Source organism: Cyrtonyx montezumae, unplaced genomic scaffold (assembly GCF_038088225.1).
Source record: "Cyrtonyx montezumae isolate F1298 unplaced genomic scaffold, pur_monq_1.0 scaffold_32, whole genome shotgun sequence".
Lineage (NCBI taxonomy): Eukaryota > Metazoa > Chordata > Aves > Galliformes > Odontophoridae > Cyrtonyx > Cyrtonyx montezumae.
The window spans coordinates 3776158-3802094 of NW_027072037.1; the positions used below are offsets into that span (position 1 = coordinate 3776158).

Below are 25937 nucleotides of genomic sequence, written 5' to 3' on the forward strand. Positions count from 1 at the left end.
TCTGATTCCTCCCTTCAGTCAAACCACCCCATTTTATTATTTCTGCTTCTTGCTCCGGGCATGCCCAGGATCCCATCTGCTGGACCAGGTCCGTTCTCCCCTCTCCCTGTCCAAGCATCTCTGCTCATCCTCAGTTCTGCACATCAAAAGGCAGCAATATTGCCTTGCTTCCCCATTAAAAAAACAAACAAACAAAAAAACCCAAAAAACCCGCAGGAGTTTTATTGCTGCGATGGCTTTTCCTGCTCTCCCTGGCTCTGATTTGCAGCGAGTATTTTTGCAGAAGCATCCATCCCTGAAGCTCCCAATAAACCGGAGCGCGTGTGCGAGGAGAGGGAGGGAGCGGAGCATTACGGCAGCCCGGCAATGCGTAGCGGCACCGGGGAGCTGCGAGACCAGGGAATCCGACTGAGAAACGCAAACCCCTCACTCCGGGCTCAGCGTCATCCCATTGGTTCCTGAGCTGCTGGTTTAAAGCGGAGAAAAGCCCGGAGCACCGAGCCGCGCAGGCAGACGCAGACTCTGAGCCAAGTTGCCAGCACGCTGGGAGGAGGGAGAGGGATCGCAGGGTGTCCGCAGCTTGGCGTGTCCGAAAAGGAGGAAAGGAGAGGGGACAGAAAACAAAAACCAAAAAACAATAAAGCAGAAAAAGGGGGGAAGGAGCCTGACCCAGCCCAGCAGCCCCAGGGGGGAATAATGGATGTGACCGTCTCTCAGTTCATCTTAGAAGAATTTGATGTCAACTGCAGCCTCCTGGATTTACAAGAGACTGTTTTAGAGAGTTTCTCTATCTCTTTCCTGGGCTTTCATGGTAGGAAACATTACCTAGCACAGGGAAAAGCTTTACGAGCGCTAAGATTGGGTTTTGCTTTGTGATGCAAAGTGCGTGCTGCTTTTGTGTGCTTTCTCAGCTGCTCCTTTCTCCCTTTCTGTCTCTTTCTCACTCTGAAGGTCTGTACTGTAATGCCACCACGGATCAGATCGGGACCTGCTGGCCCAGAGCCTCGGCGGGGAAGCTGGTGGAGAGACCCTGCCCGGAGTTCTTCAATGGGATCAAATACAACACCACAAGTAAGTACAAACTCCTTCTCCCGCAGATCTGATGTTGAGAAAGCACCTGGGGAGATCAAAATTATTTCTCCCATTAAAAAAATAAAAATAAAAAAAAAGAAAAAAAGAAAGGAGCGTTTCCCTGGGAATTAACATTTCCTCCACATTCCAGCTTGTATACTCAAAATTCCTGTCTGGAATGATGCAGATTTCTCAGAATCGCTGACTTTTGGACACTGATGCTTTTTTGTTGTTGTTGTTGTTGTTGTTAATTGTGTTTGGGCAGATTGGGCAAAAATACCCCTATCGATCCAAGGGTGCTGGCTGACCCTCAGTGTGTTTATAAGCAGATACGTATGGCTGTATGCGTGTTGTAATGTTGCAGTGCTTCAGCCTTTTGGATAATCCAAGACTCTCTGGCTCGCGAAGTGTTAAGACCAAGCACGTAACTTGAAAGGGCTTCCCCTTGGAGAGGCTGTTTCTGTGAATGGGACAAACTGGGCTGGAAGGTATATCTGATGAGCAGAAGGCTCTGGGATCTGTTCAGTAACTTCACGTTCTCTTTGTAAGACTGGGATGGCTGCATCCTTACTGCAAGAGAAAGGGGAGAGGGTATTAAAAGGCAGATGAAAGTCGGAGCAAGGGAATATGGGGGCTCCTTAGAAGTCCCTTGGAACCGATGCTTTAGTCTTAGGGGTAAACAGTCATGATGACTCACTGAGAATGTATTATTCAGGCTGTTGGACCCAGGCACTCATTTCCTTTTCCTTATCTGTCAATATTGTTTGGACCTTTCATTAAGAGGTTTTCATGTATTACTTCCAAACACGTCTATCCTACTTGTTTGTCACTTCGTTTTCCAGCTACTCAGGACACGTTTAGCCGGGAGCATTTCATTCTGTGCTCCACTCCTAACTGTTGTTCAGGTGTTAATCTGATTTTCAGGTAGAGCTGCTTTCATGGCACTAGCAGTAAAAGCATGACCCTCTCACTATAGACCTTATTTTTTTAATTTGCTGGAAGTGAATTTCCTCTTTCCTCAGGTCAGACAGCTAGACAAAAGTTCTGTGCATGTGCTATGCAAAAGAAAGCATCTTTCCAGGTTTGTTCTCAGGGACCAGCCTCTGTCATCATTGCCTTTGAGCAAAGTAAGTGTCAGTAAGACAGTCCCTTGCAGGACTGTCCTTAAATTCTGTGTTCTCTGACCTGTGTGCTTTGCAGTAAGATAGGTGGGAATGGGCTGGCTGATACTGGCTGTGATTATGGTAAATAGCCCACTACTTTTCCAGTCTCAGTTGAGACAAAAAAAACAAAAACAACACCATATTCTGAGAATTAAGGACATCTCAAACAAGAACAAACGTATCAGTATGTACCCTGAAAGAACAACCAGAGAAAAGGTACACTGAAGAAGTAAGAGTATTTTCTTTTTGTTTCCATTTCTTTGGTGGAGGATGTCAGTATTTCCACTGGATTATTTTTGTCCCTCCAAAAAGAAAGAATGAAAGGGAAAAAGAAAAAAAAATACATTATGGATGATTCCTTATTTGTGTCACAAATAAACTGGAGAGAATTTAAATGCTTTTCCTGTGCATGGAATAAAAACATCTTAAATACCCCAGTGTATTTTGATGAACTCTGTTAATGCTTTCAGTAGTTCCTCTCTGAGCTGATGTAAAGTTCTTCTCCGATCTCTCCCTTTCAATGATTCTCATGCTACAGTGGCAAAATCTCCTTCAAGTCATCATTCCTAAAGCATGGTAATTTAAATTAAGGTAACACCAATGGGTTTTTTTGTTTGTTTGTTCTTTTGGTTTTTTTTTTGTGGTTGGTTGTTCTGTTTTTTTTTTCCTTTGGAATGACAGAAACAATTTTTTGTTTAATAGCCTGGGAAAATGGGCACTGCTCTCTTTCAGTGTAAAATGTGGGTATTCGTGTTGAGAAAATGCATGTCTCCAGGTCGGGGTGGTAGTTCATGCTGTACTGGTGCCCAGGTGCAGCTGTGAGCATAGCGTGCAATAGAGAATTAAACTACACTCAAGCTTGCAAGTGATCTTACAGTCCTCCATTTGGGTAGCTCTTCCAAGTTGTGTCACAGAAGAGGAACAGAAGGACTATCTGAAGTTTTGAGTCAACCTGTACAATCAGTGGGGAATAGTACTCAGTGGTTAAAGCTTGGAAAAGCAGTAGGGCAGCAAGCTCAGATTTGAGGCCGAGGCATTCAAGAGATGATTAGATGTTGTACTGAGGGACATGGTTTAGTGGGAACTATTGGTGATAGGTGCATGGTTGGACTGGATGGTCTTGGACGTCTTTCCTAACCTCAGTGATTCTGTGATTCTATGATCTGACTGCTGTTATTTGTGTGGTTTCACCACAGTAGCTTGCAGGATGACTAGCTGCCCATTTGTAGAAGCACTCAGTGTGCTTAAAGCCTAAACTATGCATGGTGTGCTTGTAATAAACACAGATAACTGTGTTTATTAAAACAAAAAAAGGGGAATGAAGCTCACAGAACTCAGAGACGCATAACACGGCTGCAAAGTCAAGACTGGGTCAGGAGATGGCTTGGAGTGGTGTGAGATTTCTGCCTTGGACAAGTATTGTAGTTTTGCCCCATTTTTTTTCACATTTTGGTGGGACAAAGGGAGATCTGATTGTGTGAAACATTGTACCAAGTCGTTTTTGAGAGACAATTCAGACAGGTATAGAAAAATCAATGTGAAATGCCTTTCTTCTTCTAAGGGCTTATCCAGTTCTGGTTTATAATTCATCTGTCTATGGTACTGTCATGAATCCTGTATTTGAGAGCTGTTGCCTTTGAGGAGCTGTAACACAGCTGTAGTTGTATTTTCTATGGCTGTTAGTATATATTTTCAATTTAATGCCTATTCAACTACTGGATTAATTTTGATGATTTTTTTTCTACAAATTAAGATCACAAAGATTCAAAGTTGGTAGTGGTTTTTTACAAGAAGCTCATCAGCCTGAGGGCATGGACTCGGTAGAGTTCTTTTTACCAAAAGATTTGCACACTAGACACCATAAAATCCAGACTTTTAAGTGCCCAAACTGTATGGAAAGCTTATAGCAGTCTCAGTCAGTCTCAGTGCTGTGCTCCGTGGCAAACTGTCCACCCTGAGTTCTGGGATTCACGGGTCTGTTTCTCTGCCTTATTGTAGTTTTTGTGCACGTAGCATATGGAATTTGAGGCAGAATGGTAGGTTTTATCACCACAAATCAAAGGTTTTGGATGGACCCCTTGGTATCCATGTTATCTACTCTTACACTTTGACATCACCCTAACTCAGAAACCGTGAGTCTCCAGATACGGGTGGAATGCTCCAACAGCAACACACGAGCACAATTTAACAAAAGGAGATTTGAGTAAAAAAAATATATATACAGATGTAAGATACAGTGCATTATATAAATATATATGTCCTGCTTGGCTTATTTTCCATAAAATATTTCCATTCTAACTGCAAAAAATTCCCGCGGCGACGTGCTTGTGTGCCCGTGTTTTATGCGTCCCCTGGGAACTGCTGAGTGACTCAGATCAGTTTCAGCTGGATTCATAAAACAAGGTCTGTCAGTCTGTGAGTATTTTTCATCTCTGACACTTCGTTACTTTGGGGTTTGTTGCTTCCCTTCCCCCCCCCCCCTTACTTCTTTATTTGAGAAACATAGTCATGCTGACAAATCAAGGTCTGGTTTCTCTGTAGCATGGTGGGTGGATGCAGGCAGAGTGTTCTTCGTCCAGCCACCAGAAAATGATGCTGTCCTCTTAGAACTTTGCTTTCTTGGCAGCAAAGCTTTTGTGTTAAAGCTAGAGGGAAATAGTAAAAAAAATCAAGGGGAAAATGTCGGTGTTGGTGCAGTGTATGGCTGTGCACTTGTCTCTGCTCAGGATCTATATTTAGCTAAAGATGACAGTATCATTGCTGCCCTCTAGATGTGTTTATGCTTTGACAGTGCGAAGCTCTTATTCCTCTTTTAGAAAACAGAGTAATTCACTTATTAGGGTATCCTCAAGCTTGATTAATTCAGCAGATGGGCATAATGAGGCTTTTTTCACGGCTTGCAGAAGAGGTGGTTGTACATGAAAGTATTTGGAGCATGTCACAGGCTAAAGTATGTCAACTTCAGCTCTTTCCTTTCATTGCAAATTGTCTTCTGTAATGGGAATTCCAGGATGAATGCCCGTCAGATAGTAAGAGATGGCTCCAGTGGCCATGAACTCCTGGTTTCAGTTTGGCTACAGAAGCCAGTGCAGTGGAAGGGGCTTTGTGGTGAGACAGCTCCCCAGGCTGGTGATGACAAGCCAGAGATGGAAGCATTGCATGCCTCTGGCCTGCAGATTAAGATAGAGTAGTGGAAATGCTAAGTCATGGTTTGAAACCATGAGTGAGCACCTGGTGGGAAGGCAGGGCCAGCCTAGGGGAGCTCAGGTGCTTGCAATGTACCTGAGTGAGCAGAAGGGGTGAAGCCAGGATCCATTCCTTCCCAGACCTTATTTAATTGTTGGCAGTAGAGGCAAGGGGGTCTTGCTAGAGGTCCCCGTGCACCTGAGGTCTTTTAAAGATATGTAGCTTCTTTCCTTTATGCTCCCAGCTGTTAGATTTGAGTAAGTCCTTGCTTGCTGTAGCTTGGGTCCTTGCTCTGTGTCGTTGCCGTGCTTTCCATTGTGTTGTAGGTACAAATCTACACGTTTATAGGTAGGTATACACGTAAGTATCTTAGTTCTACAGGCTAGTGGAGCTCTCATCACTGAAGCAGATGAAGCCTAGAGAGTCACTCAACTTAACTTAACTGGATGGATCACCCCAGGAGACCATGCAGGGAGCTAGTGCTGTGTGGTATGTCCAGGAGTATCTTGCCTGGTGTCTGCTCGTGGTTCAGAGGGCCTGGGTCTTTTGTAGGTTTCTGTTTCATCTTCCTGGCCAGGTAGGCGTTACCTAAGAAAATTATTGATTTGGACAACCAGAGTCATCCCTGGGTGTCTGTTGAGCTGACGTGAACCCAACCTAGGAACTGGCAAGAGGTCACGCTACTTTTGTGGTCAGCAGGGACAAAAGGTCTCTGCAGCTCTATCTGTAAAGCCTATCTCCCTCTTGATACGGGAAAGCTCTTTGGCTGAGAGAGGCACTTCAGATGAGTGTTTTGGGTATTGCAAAAAGCATCCTCATTTTCTCCAGACGCTCTGGTGCCAGAAATAGCCACACAAATGCCTAATGGGGTTCTGGTTGCTCACTGCCTGTTCCAGTGGTGTGCTCACCACCTTCTCCTTGCTGGCCCTACAACTGGATGCCTTATGCAGAAGAATTTGGGGAGGACTGGTCTTTCAGCAGTTGGGCTGATGTTCATGTGGCCAGATGTGAGTGAGAGTGAGCCGTTGGCATGGGTATCACAGCTCTATCTGTTGATATGACTTGCTTCATTCTGAAAGAAAATTTCCTGCAGCTCTTCGTTGCCTCATCGCTTAGAATCTTTTGAGTGATGAGGGAGAGGTGAAGAAGTGAATTAATATCTCTCTTTTCCACACTCCTCTTTTAAAAGGCTTTGAAGAGATTATCTTTTAAAAGAGCAGAAGAGCACGTTTTCAGAGGTTAAACAGCCATTCTTTTAACAAGCTCTAACTGGTGCTGCTTTGCTTTCTGATTAACTATTGTTCAAAGTTCTTCTGGAGCAGTGGTTTTAACCTGTATCTAAACCATGAACCTTGCTAGGAAATCATCAGTCTCAGAGTCTTGATCAAACTGCATGGATAAGATTCATCCTGGTAATTACAGAAGTGTGCATTTCTATAAGTGGTTGACCTAGAGGCTCAATTAACACTTTCACTTGTGTTTTTACCTTCTGTATTTTACCATCTTGAGCAATTCTGTTGATCACATACAGCTTTTTCCTGAGTGATTACTGGGGTTTGATTTCTGAAGGCTGTGTTCTTGAAAGTCCCTTTATAATAGACAAAGACTGTTTATGCTGTAGTGGGCTTTCATCTTGAAGAGAAGGAGGGAATTAATTGTCTATGAATACTGTCTTGTCAGTGTAAGTGGCAGTTCCTAGAGGTGCAGCCAGATGCTGTGGGGAAGGATGAGGCGAGAGGAAGTGTCCAAGTGTAAGCCAGCAGATGCTGAGCAGTGTTGGTGTGCTGCCATTTGAACCAAAGGGCTCTTTACATATTTAAAACACTTAAATCATTGCTGAGATGAGTTTCAAAGGTCATGTACAAAACTTTTTTCTTTTGTTAGGCAATGCATGTGTGTTTTCAGACTTCTAAGTGTTACTGAGCCCTAAAACTGCTCGCACCTCTGCCCCCCCCCCTGCAACCTTGTTAGATGCCTGGAAGACTTTTATCCCACTGGACTACTTCAGTGACTGGACATTTGGGTTAAGAAATAATGCTTTGTAGCCAGTTTTAATTGTGGACTCACCACAGGAAGGTAACAAAAGAATGAAAGTCTGCAGTTTTGCAGCCACCGTGCTGGGGTGGCCAACACAGTATTTGCCAGTTAGGGAGTCAAGAGATCATGGAAGTTAAAGGAAGGAGATGGATGAGAAACAAAAAAAGCCACAGCAGAGGAAAACTAAAGGCGGAATTGGAATTCTGGAGGAGGGAATAAAACATATTTTCAAGCTCATAAAACTTCTCTCTGAGGAGCCTGAGTCTGTGGCTGATGAGGTCAGCTTGACTCCAGCGGAGCTGTATCCAGATTAAAATTTCAACCATCTTTGTTCATTTTCTCTTGCTAGTTTAGGTTGGGTTCTGCCACAAATAAAGCAGTGGGAAGCTCTTGATTTCAGTGCATGCACAGATGGGGGAGGCTTTATATTTTTTTTTCCTCAACTTTTTTTTTCTTTTCCATTGTGAAGCATAATTTGTGGTAAAAGATCTCTCTGCTTTTGTAGTTAGAAATAGGGTGTTGAAAACAAAGGAGAAATGAAAATAACTCATCTTTCCTGCTACTATCACCCTGTGAAATGCATGATATTTACTGAGCATAGAACAGAAGTTAATTGCATGTAGTAAAATAAGAAAATTGCTAATGCTGCTTCAGTCATTTGAGGGACCTTTTCTTCAGCTAATTAAATGATGATTAGTATTTTTGTTCTTAGCTAGTGAGCTATGAGCTGGCTTTGCTATGATCCTCTTTTGCCTAGTTGGGATGCTCTGAAGCTTAGACTCAATCTTTGGGGTGGATTTGATACATTACCCAGAGCCAGGATGTGCTGATGCTGTCATGATCCCATGCCATGGGCAGTTGGAACAGTAGCTGATGGTCCACACTCATAGGTTCATAGGTTCATAAGGTTGGAAAGGACCTACAAGATCATCTAGTCCAACCATCATCCAACTCTTGCTTTGCCCTTCAGGGTGCTGGCCTTGAGCTTGGGTTGGAGGGCTCATCTCCCAGGGTTGCTTGGAGCAGGGGATGGGACTCTGAGAGAGCCTGACCCCGTGGCTTCAGGAGGATCAGCAAACACTGGGTCTTTGGATGTTCATTCTGTAAGATGCCACCTCTTTCTTGCTTGCCTGAGCAAGCTGTTGTTTAAACAGCAACTTCCAGCTGGCAAACAGATGAACTGAGGTTCTGTTTCTTCCCACAAACTGGGAATCAGATAACACTTGCACAATTGCATGCTTCTGGGTCCAGAGGAGGTATGGAAGAGGGAACAGCTCATGAGGACACTGGAAAGGGGAGGAACCAAATGCATTACAGTGGGAGATGAAGCTGTAATTTCTCATCTCAGGGTCAGAATGAGAGGAAAACTCCCACCCAGCTGGGTTAACGTGGGGACTCTCATGTGTATATGGGATTTCTTTGGTTATTCTCCATCGTGCCCATCTTCCATCTCGCCATGCTGTTTGAGGATGAGGCCTGGGAGCCTGCTGGGGAAGGTGTAGCCAGGCTGTGACTGTGACTCCCTGGCTTCAGGGAGTGTCACTGAAGGAATGGTCACTCGTAATTCTTCCTCTCAGCCACAGGGTGTCACTTAAAGTGCAGGTAAAGTGTCCACAGGCATCTGCACTGAGACACTTGAAGGTGAGATGATGGATGGGATAAAAAAAAAACAAACTGATGTGGCCAGTGGCCCTGGATATTGCCCTGCTGTAATCACTGGCAGTGCTGCCTTAACAGTCTTTACATCCTGCTGGGTGGTGAAGAGGGGTCCCTGAAGGGAAGTGGTTACCAGAACACAGTGGAGGAGATGGAGGATGTTAGGAAGGAGCCTTGCTGTCCTTGGCCTTTGGGAACACTTGCTTGCTGGCTGGAGGAAATGGCTGGTGCTGGTTTCACCATGACTTCTGAAGAAAGGGATTTGCTAAGCTCTGCCTCAAGCAGGTGTGTGTTATGTCAAAGAGCTGTGCAAAGTGTATTGCTGCCATCTGGGGTGGAGCACCTCCACAAAAGATGCTGAAGTGGGCAACTCGCATTTGTCTGACAGTGGAATTCTTACATGTTGCACACCCTAGGCATATTACCATGCTGCTTCCCATTGCATCCCTTTATCTCTCCTGCCTGAGAGGAACTGATGGATTCCCCCTGAGAACCCTCAGGTATTTGGCAGATGCTCTAGGTTCTCCCTCGTAAGAATAACAGATATAGGAGATGTGGTGCAATGGATTTCCATTTGTGACTACTGAAGTTGCCTGTTGCCAATGGGAAGACTGTTCTGCAGCTCAGGAAGTCCAGATCCACCAACTAGATTTAGATGTATTTCCTTCTTTTTTTTCTTTTTTTTTTTTCTGTGACATGGAGTAGCTTTGCTTTTCATGCAGTGGTGAATTTTTTTTTGGGTAGAGATAGTGATAGGAGGATGGTTGGACTAGATGATCTTATAGGTCCTTTCCAACCTTATGAACTTATGAACTTTTGCAACTTCTGTGGTTTGGAAGAACTGTACTTTAAGGTGTGTCTGTGTCCCAGCAAAGTTCTGACTGCCAATGTCATGCAAGACTTTGCTTGCTGTCTGCTGTCCTGTGAGAGGGAAGCTCTTAATCAATTTTGGACCATAACACTGCTTATTACTTGACATCAGCTCATAGTAGTCATTCTTAGTAGCTTGGGAAAACAATGAGTAGTATGGTATCCCAAGAAAATTGGAGGATTGGATTTTTAGTAAAATATCTTCATTTTTTTTGGTGCTATTTAATGCCTATCAGATGTTACTCATAGAGTAATCTCTTGAGACAAATTCCTAAAAATCAATAAAACTCAGACTGCATTATGCTGACAAAGTTCTGCAGTGCTTGAAAACAAACTGGAGGCCCAGATGCTGCTCCATGAGAGACCTGTAAAATAAGAAGCAATCTATTGAAGCAAATAAGGACAGAAACTGTCTCATTAAAAACAAAAATCTCTACAGACTTCATGAAGAATTTTTCCTGGGAAATCACAGAATTGTTTGGATGGGAAGAGATCTCCTAGTCCAACCCCCCTGCAATGAACAGGGGCACCCACAGCTCCATCAGGTGTTCAGCCTGACCTTGGGTGTCTCCAGGTCAGGTAAAAAAAACCTTCTTAATCAGTTTTTATCTCCCCTCTTCTTGTTTGAAGCCATTTTCCCCTATCCTGTCGTAACTGACCCTGCTACAGAGTCTATTCTGTTTCTTACAGCCCTTCTTTAGCTACTGCGATGTTGCCCTCATGTCTCCCCAGAGCCTTCTCTTCTCTTACTGAAGTCCAGTGTGAAGTCCAGTGTTGTGGATCAGTATGGCAGGTGGCTAAGCACCATGCAGTCATTCATTCACTGCCTCCCCCTTCCCAGTGGGATGGGGGAGAGAACTGGAAAAAAAAAAACAACAACCTGAGACAGAACTTGTGGATTGCTGTAAAATTATTCATGAAGATAGAGAAAAGGATAATAATTAGAATAAATATATATAAATGTGATGCACAAGCAGTTGTTCACCACCTGACTGATACACAACTAGCCCCTGAGCAGTGGAAGAGAGAAAGAGATGAACTCCCACTGCCTTAAAGACTGCTTCTGTGTGATGTCATAGGGTATGGAATCTCTCTCTGGTCAATTTGAGTCAGATGTCCCAATTCTGTTCATTCCAGCTCCCTGGACCCTTTGTTGAGAATGGCCTTGGCTCTGTAAATGGTGTGTTATCAGTGTAGTTTTTCTCCTAGAATAAAAAAACAGCATTATACCAGACACCCTGAAGAAACCAGTTTAGTCCTATGTGAAACTAAGACATCCATGTGGATGACATCAGTGGCTCTTCCCCTGTCCATTGATGCAGTCACCTAATGGTGTTTCTTAGGCTGGATTTGCCCTTGGTGAGACCATGCTGGTTGTCCCATATCACTTCCCTCTCTTCCACGTGCCTTAGCACAGCTTCCAGGATGGTCTGCTCCATGATCTTCCCTAGCACAGAGGTGAGGCTGATAGGTTCCCTGGGTCCTGCTCAAGGGTTGTGTGAAGAGCAGTTGTTGGTGAAGACTGAGACCAAAAAAATTGTAGAATACATCAGTGTATGGGGGCTGTTGAATCACGGCCTGATCCGCTGATTGATCACCTGAAGTGAGCACTGAGTCAGCTGCAGGAGCACAGGTGAAGGCAATGCACCTGTGTGACTAGAAGGGGTGGAGTCTGACTCCACCTCTCCCAGACCCCATTTAAGGGCTGACCAGAACTGAGGAAGGATCCCTTTCTGGAGATTGCTCCTTTGGAGTTTTCCTATTGTGAGCCTAGGATACAGGTGAGCCTTTTTTCCTTTGTTTTTTATTGTCTCTTTTCCATTACAATCTTAACTGTACCATGTGTGAAATATCTTGAATATGATACCATCTGGTATTATTCATTGTGTTAACCTCACACCTTACAATCAGCATTCTCCTTGTCTGTTATTACCAGCCTGCCTGTATTGCTCGCTAAGGGGAGCGTGCCTGCAATGGAAAACAGAACGAGGAGGAATCTTTCCTCTTTCCCTATGTGCCTGCACTGTCCAAAGCTCTGTATAGCTGGAGAGCACTGACCATAGGGTGACACATAAATGAATGCAGTTTCTTATCCTCCTGAGTCAGCTGGGAAGCAGAGATTGAGATGGAAAACAGAAAACGTGCTATGGAAACGAGAAAGACAAAACAGGAAATTACTTTTTTAGTGCACTGTTATCATCTCGACTAAACTTAGATGTGAACTCCTACGGACTCTTTTTCTCAGTGCTGAGGGTATTAATTATTAGTGAATTATGCCACTAATCCCTGAAACATCAGCATCTGTGTATGACAAAGCACACGGTGATTAGCCATTCCTTCATCCAGAGTCTCCAGGCTTTCCACCTGGATGGCTGCCTTTCAACTAGAGCAGCTGAGGTGGAGTTTGCAAGTAAAGGGTCTCTTCAAGTGCTCTGATTTTTTTTTTTTTTTTTTGGTTGGTTTGTGCACTTGGCCAACTGTTCTGAGCTCGTGCACTTGTTTTCTGAGTGGTGTGGGGCTGCAGGGAGTTGGGTGACTGCTGCTGGCTCACAGGACCTCTGTAGGGCTACAGCCTTTCATTGACCCTTACCAATGCTTTGCACTAAGGAAAGCCAGGATCCCATAGATCCCTATTTGGTTCTGTCTTACGTTGGGCCTCTCTAAGAATGAATTTTTCCACCTGTCAGCTCACAGCACTGTACCAGAGTTCGCTGTGACTAAGGAAACCTTCTTTGCAGCACTAAAGTGACAAGTGTTATATTTAATGGGTTTATTTTGGTTTGGGGGGAGAGAGAAGAAAGATTTTAGGATCTGCATTCTGCTTCAGAGCCCCCTCTAAAAGGACCCAGATGCAGCCAGGATGGTGCCCAGCATTTCCCAGTTTAGAGAGGAGAGGATGTAGACTCTGAATACAGATATATTCTGCAGGTTCCTCTTTTTTTTTCTTGTGAAAATCTAAAAGATAATCACAATTTTTTTTCTTATCGTTAGGTCATCCCTATCCCATTCTCAGCCTGGCTTTGCCTTTTTTAATCCTAATCTTTCTGTTACGCCTTCATCTATGCTTTCTACTATAAAATGAATTCTGACAACAGCAGTAATAGCAATTTTATTATCTCACAAGAACTATTCAGAGCTTTTTTTTATGCATTCAGTAGATGCTGAGGGAGTAGAAGGATCTGTGAGCTGTGCTGGAGAGGCAAGTCTGGCAGAAGAGGACAAGCATCATAGTGTGTTTCAGTTTACATTATTATGAGAGTATGCAAAACATTCTCTTGTAACAAGAAATGTGATAAATAGCAGTTTGATTTTTCAGCAAGTATGTGTAAGGTTCTAGAGATCTCTATTTTGCTGGCTCTGCCAGATTTCAGCTGCAGATCCACGACTGGGTTGCTGTGATTACATCAGCACTCTATGGATGAGCAGAAGTAGAACAACTGATTGCAAACACAGGACATCAAGAATTTGTCACTATTTTTCATCACTTTTTCAGCTGATTAGGCAAGGTGCATGATTCCTGCCTACCTTGCCTTGGTGAGCTGCCAAAGCTCCATTCCTGGCTCCCCACTCCTGCAGCAACTTGCCCAAGCACTGAATGTGCACTTAATGGGGCAGTCACATGAATGGGTAACTGATGCTCTGCAGACCATATGGAAATCAACCATGAGTGCATTTAGCTTCTGGTAAACCTGAGCCAAAACTCATTTTCTTGAAACTTGGGGAGAAAATTTGTTTGGTAAGTTGGTTGTCTGTCCAGCTCTTTGTGTTCAGGAGTAACTTTGAAAACTTTGCTCTGATTTAACTAGTTTATTCTGGAAATGAAGTGTTTCTAGTGCTTGAGAGCTTGGTTCCCTGTTGAGGTTCCATATATTTTACCTTTTGGTCTATGTAATTGCTCTGCACCATCTTGTTTGCTTTAGTTCACACTTTCCTGCATTTCTGGGGAATCAAATGAGATTCACAGGGCACTGACCTTTGTCTTGTTGCCATGTTACCTTAATGAAAATGAACTGGAAAAGGCAGGGCTAATTACTTTTGATTTAATCCTGTACTGTTGATGACTCATTGATGGCTCTTTCTGGAAAGCAAATACTCAAGGTAGAAGGACTGGATAAAAATAGCTTACTTGCACTGAAGTTAAATAGTTTAAGTGCTGGAAGTTTCAAGTGTCTAGGTTCTGAGTGTTGCAGAATGCTTGCTGAAATCTTGAACTCTGACTTTTGTATCCCCATCTTCCATCTTGGGGTAAGAGGAATAAAGCTGCTGCCCACCTCTCAGAGGAAAGCACCAGTGCCTTGGTTCCAAATGTCCCTGTGATGAACCTGGAGCTTGCATCCAAGCAGCGAGGTAAATTTTTGTTGCAGAAGTCCCTTTCACATTGGATGGTTCTCTATGTGGAAACATGCAGTTTGGATACCAGAATTTAAAGCTCTCTTGTCTTACTGGGACTGACGTGTATCCAGTGCTAATTTTCTTCCCCTTAAAGTTAAGGGAAGAATTACAGAAGACTTCAGGAAAAGTGGAAGTATGAATAAGGAAGGATAGCAGAGGAAAAATTGGCCAAAGGAAGAGCAGGGCATCATTCTGGCAGGCTGGGAATGAAAAAGAGAGGCTATCAGTTGAGATAAAAGTGGACAGAGATGGAAACCTTGTACCTGGGGAAGAACGTAAATTCAGAGTTGTGATGGGAACAGGTGAGGGGACTGTTTCTGCAGCAGTTACCAAAAGGGTGAAGTGGTTTTAGATGCAGAAATGACTTTATGCAGGGGTTGACAGCACTGTGTGGCGGGTTGAGAAGAGGTGAGTGGCAGGAGAGTCAGCTCCTAGATGGGTGTTGAGGGATGGATGGAAAGATGGCCTCAACTACAGGCTACAAAGTGCTCAGACTCAGTGCTGCCAAGAAGTCTCAGTGTGAACACTGATGGAAGGATGGGTCAAGCATTAGGAGACACACAGGAGGTATCTGTGGAGAACAACTTCAGTGTCATCCATGCCAGCTGTGAGACAGCAACCAAAATCTGAGCAGCCATGCCAAGGAGCAGAGAGTGAGAGAGAGTAATTGTTGGTTAAATAGCAGATATGTGGACTGTATGCATGTGCTGTATGACATCCAAGGATGAAATACTGGTCGCAGTTACCAATAGCAGTACTACCAAGAGCTTCTGAGCAAGCAAAACTCAAGAAAAAGTGAAAAAAGAGCCTATGTACCTGTTTTGCAAATGAAACATTATCTGGCTTGATTTTTAGTAGGTTTGGCTTAAATGCTTTCCTCAGTCTTCATTTTCCTATGGAAACTGTTGTTCATAGGCTGTTTCTCTTAACGATCTATTGCTGCCTCTCCTTTGGCTTTCTTGGCCTTTGAGTTGTTGGGCAGGCAGGCAACAGGAGCAGTCTCACACTGGAACTGATTGGCTGTGACTTTTTGCCTCAAAAGAGCAGCTTTCCCTGGGAATACGAAGATCTCAACCAGGGCACCACTAATGTCTGGGGTTGTTGTGGTACGCAGCTGCGGTCGATAGAGAGCGTTTGTGGTTGTGCCAATTTGAAAAGGATGGTAATAGGCTGATTTCACCTCTAACTCTCAGAACGGGCAGTAAATGAGACCTGTTTCATACCCTGCAGCTGACCTCAAGCATGGTGCTTCGGTCTCTTGTCCTTGGGTCTTGCCCTTTGTAAAGTACCTCCAATAAATCAGGAATCCTGAAGCATTACAGCTCTTTTAAAGACCTCTGTCATGATTTTTTGGTTTAGAGTGCAAGAAGTTCTCTGATAAAAGTGTCACCTTTATTCCTCAGTGCCATTAATTTCTCTGCCTGAGAAGGACAGTTTTGAGGACAGAATCTGTGTTCTGCAGTTCTTATTAAGAGTTTTAATACCAAGGCTTTCAGATGTGCAGGGTGCTAAGTAGGCTGTCAGAATTCAATATTGTAATGTTATTATCTCCGGGGCTCTTTTTCAGTAATAGAATCTTCTATTTTCAACAAGAAAACGTGAAGTGAATGGGAAGCATCCCTCCGTGTGGTTATCTGGAAAACTGAACATTTGTGATTAACATACTTGGAGGTACAAAAGTATCCCCGAGCTTAAATTTTTAATCTGTATGCTAAACTGCAGTTGCCAATATATTTCTGTATTTGACCATCTACTTTTGGAGTTCATCTGTTGCTCTTTTGGTTTTGGTGCAGATCTGCTTGTCTCCAGAACCTGCAGTTTTTCTGTGTGCCAGAGGAAATGCTTAGTTATCAAAATCATATTTCTTCTGCTACTTGGTGCTCTTCTCTGCATTGCAGAGTTGTTTCCTAGGCTACATTTGCTACTGTAATATATATTCTGTTGTCAAATATCCTACCCACTGGGTTTTGTCTCATTCCTTGATCCATTGAAGATAAATTATTGAACTCTCTTGCTTTATCAGTGGAGATTGTCTTCAATTTCTGTAAAATGAGCTCAGTTTTGCAAATAACTTTTTTTCTGAAATGCATTTCGGATACATCCTTCAACACTGCAGCACAAACGAAGAGAAATTCAAACTCTCAGGCAATACTGTAGAATCAAAACGAAGACAGTACGCTAAAAGAAAGCAACCTTTGATGAGGTTCTTTGCATTGCCTTTTCATGCCAAAACCCAAGGAGAGGGTATGCTGACTTTCTGGAGCCTTATTGCCCATAGGAGACCCACTGATGCAGTTGAGTTTACCAGCAGAGGAAGAACATAAAGACAACAGGGAAGGGGGTGGGTTGTCCTTTTTCTATGCATTGTGGGGCTTTGTTCTGTCACTGGGGTTATACCAATCAGACCAGTTGTTGTTATACCAATGGTTTCTGTCCATTCCAACACCTAGTTCATGGGCGTTGAGTTCACGAGTCATCTGCTGGTTTGCTGCAGTTACAGCAGCTGTTGCCTTTAAACTGGTATCTTTTGGGTTGCTCCTATTCAGTGGTCATCTCAGCAACATGTGCTCTGGGATGAGACACAACCTGAGCTTCTCAGTTTTACTGCTGCAATCTTTATTTATGAACCAATGTTATTAACTTTCCCAACTGTTCAACCTTCACAGTTATTTCCATCAGCAGCAATGATGGAGATCAGCTAATTACATAAGTGATGCAATTTGGTTGTGTATGATACATGCAATTTTGTAATGAAGGAGGAGTGCTATGTAGAAACCATTTGCATCAGCCAGCCTTTGACTGCTGCATGGGTTTGGCAGGAAGGTTTACAGGATAAACTTTGCATAAAATGGCCAAATAAGGGTCAGGTCATTGATAACAACAGGCAGCTTGAGACAATTGCGTCCGTTTGAAAACCAGTGCTAATGTATTAAAAATCTTATTTGTGAATAAGTAGCTTTTAGCTGCAGTACTTAGAAATGTCCTGATTGCTTAAACGGATCTTATGAATGTATGAAAATGTAATAGACCCTCTGCAGCTTCTGAGGAGCTGATTTCATTTTTCGCAGGGCCATGTGAGCAGTTTTCTTTGCTGTGCTGTGTGGTTTGTTGTCACGGTGTTGTCTGCAGTATTTTTTTGTCATTTCCTTCCATCCTCTATGGATAAGGTTGTTGATGATTACCTTCATTCTTCTCACTCTTCTGTACTGTCTCAGGGTTGGATCTTTGGTTGGCTCTAGACAAATAATGGAAAATTGAAATTATTAGGAGGCTCTAGAAAGGCCTTGAAAGGCCAGAAAATATGGTATAAACACAGAAGAACTCATTCTGACTGCTTTTCAAAGTTGTTGAAAGGTTGGAGATACAGTTATGGGGGCAGATTGCTGCAGGGGCTCAAGGCAGAGCACGTCCTGCTGTGTGTCCTGAACATCCTTCCAGAACACAGAGCACTATGCTGGGGCATTTCAGCAGCAGTTGTAGACTGGAATCTCTGCACACTTCACCCAAGCTAGCTCACTTCTTACTGATATCCTTCCATGAGCATGGACAGAGGCAGAGATGTCAACACCTGGATGTGGTCTCGCTGTCCATTTCAGTTGGTTGCGTTTCCATTGCTTCTCATTAGATACTGCCAGCAGCCCTGATTCTCATGTAGCTGTTTCGGTTGGCAGCATAAAAGCAATTGGAGATCTGTGCCTTAATGTTAAGTGAGTTGTAAGTGCTTTAAATTCAACACCTGGCCTGTCACTAAATACCTGACATACCATTGTTTTTCAGTCTCAGAAAACCATCAGGATTCATTCAGTGCGCTGCCTGAAATCCATTTTTGTCTGTTAGCAGCTTAGTGGAGTCCTATGGAGAAATTCTCTTTGCCTGCGGCACAAATCCTTTCCTAAAATAGAGACAGCAGGCTGAGTTGCCTTGTTATTTTTACTTTAAGTTCCAGGTTGGTTGTCTTAGTTCAAAGGATTTCAAAAGGGGTCTTGGTTTTCACTGAAACAAACTCACTGATCTGAATTAATTATCTTCATTCACTGCAAGTATCTCTGTATATAATATATGTATATACTTTCCTGGTGTTTCTGAAGTCATGTCCTATTTAATGTGGTCCTAAAAGCTGCATGGAAAAGCTGAATGTGTGTTTCTGACTTCATCCCAAAGCTGAACCTCCCTCCATCTGCTGCTATCAGCTCATGATGCAGTGATGCTGCCACGGCACCTCCAGGCTTTCCTTCGCCAGCTTCTCTCCATTCAACTTCATCTTTAAGAACTTCAGTTTCTGTTGAAGCAGTGTTTGTCAGTCCACTTCCCTCACAGTTACTGCAAGGCCATCAACCTCAAACACTCCCTTCTGTGATCTCACTGTTTTAATTCTGAGGTCAGTGACTTAGGCTGATCCTGAGCAGTGGTATTTCAGGCTGGGAAAGATGTTTCCATGGACAGCAATTAGTAAATAGAAAGATGATGGAAGGGTTGAAAGGAGGATGTGAGAACTGGCTGCTGTCACATGTAATCACGCAGTACTCTCTGCAGTTGGAAGCATCTTGTGAATGGCTTTTGTAAATGGTTTTCAGTACTAAAGTAACAGAAGCACTTGAAGTAATTGGTGTATGCACGCTGCATTGTAAATCTGTTTAAACAGAGATAATGATCTATGCTTTTCTCTTAGACTCAACTAATTCCTGAGTAATCCCCTGAAGCTGAGCGCTTCTTGTAGTACTCTGGATGCGCAATCATATAACAGCTAATTAGGGTGATTAGCTGAATTTCACATATCATGACCAGAGGAAACTGTTGCATGATGTATATTGCATTTCCTTTATGTTTCAAATATAATGGCAGCGAATCATAGTTAACATTGTACTGTCATTAGAAAGTCTGTTCACCTTCTGTCACTGATTTTTATCCAGGGGTAAATTCTTGCACAACAGAAAGACGTTTTGTCTTAAACACTTCATGTGTAATTCAGGAATAACCTGTTGTCTGTAATACATAAACATTTGTGTTCTGTTTTAAGAGGAGCAGAATTGAAGAGTAGTGCATCAAGTGATCTTTTTGTACGTGATATATTTGTACATGATGGATGTCCCATCCCTGGAGGCATTCAAGGCAAGGTTGGCTTTAAGGTCCTTTTCAACCCAGGCCATACTATGATGATTCTGTGATTCCATTAGGATCAGATGCAGAGAAGAACTGAATTCTTGGTGACACATTCTTTTAAAGAAACCTTGAATGGGAACTATCCTGGGACGCTGTAATTGTGTAACTGACTGCAGGGCTGTCTTTTATTCACTAAAGTTTCATTTGGGAAATGCTACGCAGCAAACCTCTCCTTGTGAACTACAGCAGGTGAAAGGAGGGTTCAGCTGAGAGATTTTCTTTGAGTGCAGGAGCGTTTCTGTAAGGGCAGTTACTCCTTGGTGTGCTCCCTAAGGTCATCACTGGGAATTAAGTGCGCTCCATGTGGTGGAGGTCTGTCCTGGAACAGCTGTTTTCAACACCGAATCAGAACTTATTGCTATGGATCTTTATATATATATTTTAAATAACAATTTATTCCTTCTGTCTCATCTAGAGGCAAGGTCTGACCCATGCATGGGATGATACCCCTTCAGGGGAGGTGAGTGCTCAGCTCAAGGAAATGCTGTGTGCCTTCCAGGTCTGTGGAAGGGAGAGGGCAGAGCAGTTGGAGACACATTGGGTGTCCCCGCTGCAATTTTAAAAGAATAAAATTCCTAGAGTAAGAATGGAAATAAATAACGTTAGGCTTTAATAAAACAGCACTCACTTGGGCTCCTGAGGCACTGGGCCAAAATGAACATTTCCAGAGGTAACTGTAAAAGTGAGTGCATATTTTTCTGACAGAAGAGGCTTCAGGATTTGAGTGCTCATTTTGATGCTTTTATGTCATATTACAGATTTTTTTTTTCCTGTTCATATTTAGTTAGAAGTAGGTCTAAACTATCACAGCTAGCGTGCTTTTCAACAGTACATAGCATTTGGTATCCTGGTTGTAATGTGAACATGAAGGCTGTGCTGCTCTGTAAAGGTAAACAAAACTCCATCCTAACTTGAAGTCAATTCACCTATCAAAGGAAAAATGTCTGGCATCACCTCTTCCATGTGAAATATGTAAGGCAGCAGTAGCTCGCTGTTACCTGGGGAGTGAAGTCCAAGTTGTGATGCTCAGAAGAGCATTAGAAATCGAAGACACCTCTTCATGCACTTTGCATTCTTTGAAATGCAGTGTCTATCCATTCACACACTTCGTTCTCTTCTACACTGGTGTTGTTTTTGGCAAGCTTGGGCGTTAAGATTTTGTAGTTCAGTAGCAGAATATGAATTAAACAGTCCTCATTTGGACACCCAGGGTTTAAATGGTATGCACTCCATTTGCTCTCTGGGAGCAATTCCGTAGTTGAAGTGGAAAGGGCACTGGGAATAAACCTATCTCAGTGAAGGAAATTTAATTTGTGAGCACTCAGCAATGTTGTACTTTTCAGAAGAGAAAAATCTTTTACCAAGGAAAGTAGTAAGTGTTGAAATGGGAGAATGCGAAGTAAATGCTTCCATTTCATGGTGAGCACTAAGCATTTCTCCTAGATGGGTTAGCACTTTTGGACATACATAGATCTTCTTGTGCTCTTTGCAAGGAAGTGGTAAATCTTTAAGTTGCTTTTTTGTTGTTGTTATTTTGCTTTGTGTGTTCTAAAAATCCTCTTCTTGCATTCTTGCCGTAAGCAAGCAGTCTTCATGTCTGTCTCCCATGTCAACATGACAGGAAATCTGCAGTTGATTAAACAGCAATCAGATCTGCTGTTGAATGATTGGAGCTTTCCATGACTTCCTGCCTCATGGTCCCTTTGTGCAGTTATGTATTATGCTTCAAATCTGCCGTAGGATCATGCATCACCAACTCTTTTTTTCTTTTCCCTCTTTCTGTCTTTTTTCCCACCCTGTGTTCTTGGCTGAAGTCCCTGCTGGATTTGTCATTGGCATAAGGGTAGTGCTGTGGTGAGATTGCCTTGCTCTCCTCACCTCTTCCTTTCTTTTCCCAGTGCTTCACCGGTGCTTATGTTGCCTTTTGGGAAGGCAATGCATAAGCTAGCAGCTGATGAGACAAATTTGTGTTTTGTAAGCCTCAATTCTAGAGCTAAAGAGAAGGCTTACGTAGTCAGCCTGGGGGGAAGGAAAGCATGGGTGTGATATGTGGAGAGAGATTTTTCCTTTTCCTAGATGTAGTCACCTTTCCCTCTTGGTTGGAGCAAGCTCCTGAGCAATTTCAGAAACGGAATGGGAGCTTTAGCACTCTGGGACATGGGTCTGATGACTTAGAAACTAGCACAGACAAACTTGGGCTGTTGCATGCACTTATACCCTTCTATCTGCAGGGTGTGGAATGTTTTGTCTGTGAGAAATGATTTGGTATTTCCATCCAGTTCCTCATAGGCACGGAACTGTGGAGTATCATATCAACTGTGAAGGCAGAAGAGACCATGTGGCAATTGAAGTTATGGCCATTGTTGCATTAAATTGCTGCCCAGATGTTTTTGTGTTACCTTGATCCTTGTGCTGAGGGAGAAAAAATCACAGAATCCTAAAATGGTTTAGTTTAGAAGGGACTTCAAAGATCATCCAGCTCCAATACAACAACTTCTCCATAGAAAGAATGGCCCTTTGTGGGGTGGGCTGCCAACATGAGGCACTTCTGAGGGCTGAGCATCACTGTAAGGATGGTTCAGGGCCTGCTTTGAGACCCCAACTCTTCACAGGAGGGCTTTATGGAAAGTGTTAGTCAGCCATTAGAATCACATATATCTGGGTCTGGTGTGACCAGTGGAAACTGCCATGCCATGTTTACCAACTTGTGGTGAACCTACAGTGAGATGTGTTGGAGGCTGCCTACCAGTCACTCCTAGTCAGAATGAGCTCAGGCTCTTAAGACAGACCCATCAGGAGGCATAGCCAAGAAATGAAGCTGGTGAAATGCTTTTCTTAGGCCGTCACAGCATGTGCTGACAGAACCCACTGAATGCTACAAAATTAGAAGAGATTTTAAAATCTCCCTTCTCCCTCCCATGCCATTTCAAACCCCCAAAGAGACAATAATTATCAGCTGATAAGAAAGCACCTTCCCACATAACAGCAGGTTTTCTAGATGATGGATGCATTGTGTTAATAAGGTTATGTCAGGGGAACAGCTTTTTTTCTTCGTTTCCCACTTGCCTGAGCTTGTTACAGATTAATCATGGCCTTCGTGGTCCACATGTGGTTGCTCAGCAAATTGTGCACATGGGCATTTCATGTAAGCAGAAAGTTCATTAGGGTGGGAGCAGACAGCCCCACCTTGCACGCAGAATGCCAAATGCACATCTTGGATCTCCCCTTTCTGAGTCAGAAGGGGTTGTGTACATGAAAACAAACCCCACAAAACAGTGTGGTCTCTTGCAGTTCCCTCTTGAAACAAATCTCATACTTCATCACTTGCAAATCAAGTGATTTTGTGATACCTATCCAATGTGAGTGTACATTAGATGAATCAGAAACCTAACAAGAATGATATTTCCACTTGAAGTTTTTATACATGCTGTCCTAGAGGATGGAATAGGAACATGATTCATTTTTCATGCTACACTTTAGGGAAAATATGCAAATGTGGCAGGGTTTACAGCAATGGAGGCGATGATATAAGGCATAGGGAAGGGAGCCCTGGGTAGTTTAGAAGTTGGGCATTCAAATTCAGGACCTAAAAGTTAATTAGATGTATTATCAGCGTAGCACATAGTGCATTTCTGTAGTCACTTGGTGCCTGCCTCTCTTCTTACCAGGTAAAACATCTCTGGAGTCAGTGTTCCCTGTACAGTGCTGTGCTTGGTTTGTGCTATTTATTCAATTAACCTTTTGGAAGTAGATTCAGGGGTGATCAGAGAAAAGCTGGTACACAGAGGCAGAACTGGAACTCAAACTCAGTGCCTTTTAACACAATTTCCTTAACAAATGTTTTGTGTTCCTCTTTGAAAATGAAGAGAGATCTGAGGTGGGTGTTGCTTTTCTCCTACCAAGTGTTTTCATGCTTTTGTTCTTAAACCTTCCTTATCCTTCTCCGAGTGGGAGAAGGAAGGTATTTATAGGGAGAAACAATCAACAGAAAGCATAGTGCTATTATTAGGTGTAATAGGACTTTAAGACTTAGAATTACTGTTGTATTTCCCTCTGTCTGCAGGTGCTTTGCTTTCTTATTTCCAACAGACCTGATCTGCACTAGCTTAAAGGAGCTATTTAGATCTGTCACATCAGCAGTCATCTCCATAATCAAAATTCAGGCCCTCAGTGTTGCTGAGTATTTAGCTCATCCTACAGGACAGTAGGATTAGGGGGGATTTTGTATTATTGAGTTGTCTTTGCAGAAATTGGGAGAATGTGCCCATTCTTATCCCCTTTTGAAGTTGTGTTTTTAGGAAGAGAACTGTGGCTTAGCGGAATGGGCTGGCATGCTTCTGCTGAGAAGCATCTGTAAGCTCTTGTATCATGTTTAGTTATGAAAGCTGGTAGGCACGACTTTGGCAAGTGACTGTGTCTGTACCACACTAGCATAGAGGAGAAGGAGTGAGAGATGGATGGGCAGCGAAGCTCCATCCCACTGTTACACCACCCCACAGTACGTGTAACAGGATCCATCTGAATCCATCTGGAAGACTGTAATTTTCCAGCAGGCAATGATTCCTATAAAGTGCTAGATCTATGATCCAGATGAGAGTTAGAAATGAATAAGCTGCCAACGATAAGAGATCCTTGCAAGTCTGTACAGCTGTTCAGAAAGACATTCTTGACAGACAAAACCCTAATGCTGACTGCATAGTAGTTGGATGTTGCAGATCCTTTGGACCTTTTAGCAGCACTGGTTCTCTGTGTCATGTGTGGCATCTCCCCCTTGTGTTCCTGAGAGGCTCTTATTTGTGAGGGCCCTACATTGGGTTGCACTGACAGGCATCCAGATGAGTCTTGAATATCTCCATAGAAGGAGATGCCACAGCCTCTCTGGGCATTCTGTTCCAGTGCTCCATCACCCTTACCACAAAGAAGTTCTTCTTTAAGTCAGTATGGAACTTCCTATGTTCAAGCTTTAGGCCATTACTCTTTGTCCTGTTGTTGCATGTTGCCTGGCCTCAGCCATTTGCCTCCCACCTCCCTTTAGATATTTATAAGTATTATTTATAAACGTTTATCTGATCCCTTCTCAGTCTTCTTTTCCCTGGGCTGAACAGACCCAGGCTACTCAACCTTTCCTCATACAAGAAGTGCTTCAGGCTCTTCATCATCTTTGTGCCCCTCTGCTGAACACTATTACAATGATTTCATGATTACAACTCAGATTCTGTTATGTCACCAAGTTCCTAAAGAAATTTCATGCAGTGAAGGCCCTGAGAAGAACATAGGTCCCCATGTTCCCACTTAATTCAGTGGGAGTTACACACTGTACACTGGGCACTTATCTCAGCTGTTGGCACAAGTTGTCTCCCAGCTGAGGAGAAGTCCTTGAGGCTTTCTCCTCTCTCCTGCTGCTGTGCTAATCAGATCATGGTGCTTCTCAATTCTGCTGTGCTTTATCTATGGGTAGTAAAGTACAGTTACACCTCTTCTTGTTGTCACTGCTGTTTCTCAGTGTGTTCCATAATTACAGCAAGTGACTAATTGAATTCTGAATTTCAACTAGGAGGCAATTACTATGAAGTTCAAATATTATTATCAGCTCTGATAGCATCCCAGAAGGGGGATTAGGCAGGGAGCTTCATAGCTCTGTGCTCTTTGAGTCAGTCAAGCTGAGAAACAAGCTGGGTTTCAGCCCTCGTGATGATACCCCTCTTCCACACTTGTTGCTTTGCAGTGACTTGCATCCACTACAGAATGGGGGGAGAACTGATGGCCTGTTGGACTAACCTACAGTGAGAACTTTTTCTTGGATGAAGCCTTCTCATGTTCTCTGTGTATCTCTGTACGTGGATCTTCCCACATGTTTGTAATAATTTGCGTGTGACCCCGATGAGTGCTACTCGGATGATAGCCTTAAAACGACTAAATCATCCAGTTTTTGAGTGAGAGAAGTGTTTGGAAGAGGCATAGGAGGGGTTGTTCCACATCCAACTTCAAGTCTCTTCAGGACAGCTCCTCAAACTGAACGGCCACTGGTCCCCTGGGTCTTGATCTATACTATGATGACTGCAGTCACTAGGGATCAGCTTGCTTGCTTAAATGTAAGATTAGAGTTTTGTCTGTGATGCTCTTGATCGAGGACAAGAAGTCTATAATGACCCTTGATGTCGCTTGGACACCATGGAGCATCTCAGGTAGAACTCTATATCCATCTATCAGTGTGTGTGTGATGACATCCCCTCACATACGGACATCTGCATCATAATGTCTGACCTTACAGGTCTTCATCATGAGCCCGGTTTCATCTGCAGGGAGGAATATATGAATAGGATAAGTGTGCCTAAAGATGCATGTGAGTCTGAGTTGGATCACTGGGTCCTGGGTGCAATCACATTTGTGTATGTTCTGACA

The 25937-nt window shown here is 43.3% G+C and overlaps 1 protein-coding gene across 1 annotated transcript in view; it reads left to right on the forward strand.

Moving 5' to 3' along the window:
* Nucleotides 1–265: 265 nt before the first annotated feature.
* The window catches only part of CRHR2 (corticotropin releasing hormone receptor 2), a 95564-nt gene continuing 69892 nt past the window's right edge, over nt 266–25937 (forward strand). The window contains exons 1-2 of the mRNA XM_065744834.1: nt 266–811; nt 952–1071. Of these exons, the coding sequence (XP_065600906.1) occupies nt 697–811; nt 952–1071 (235 nt within the window). The 5' untranslated portion in view covers nt 266–696. The remainder of the gene's footprint in view (nt 812–951; nt 1072–25937) is intronic.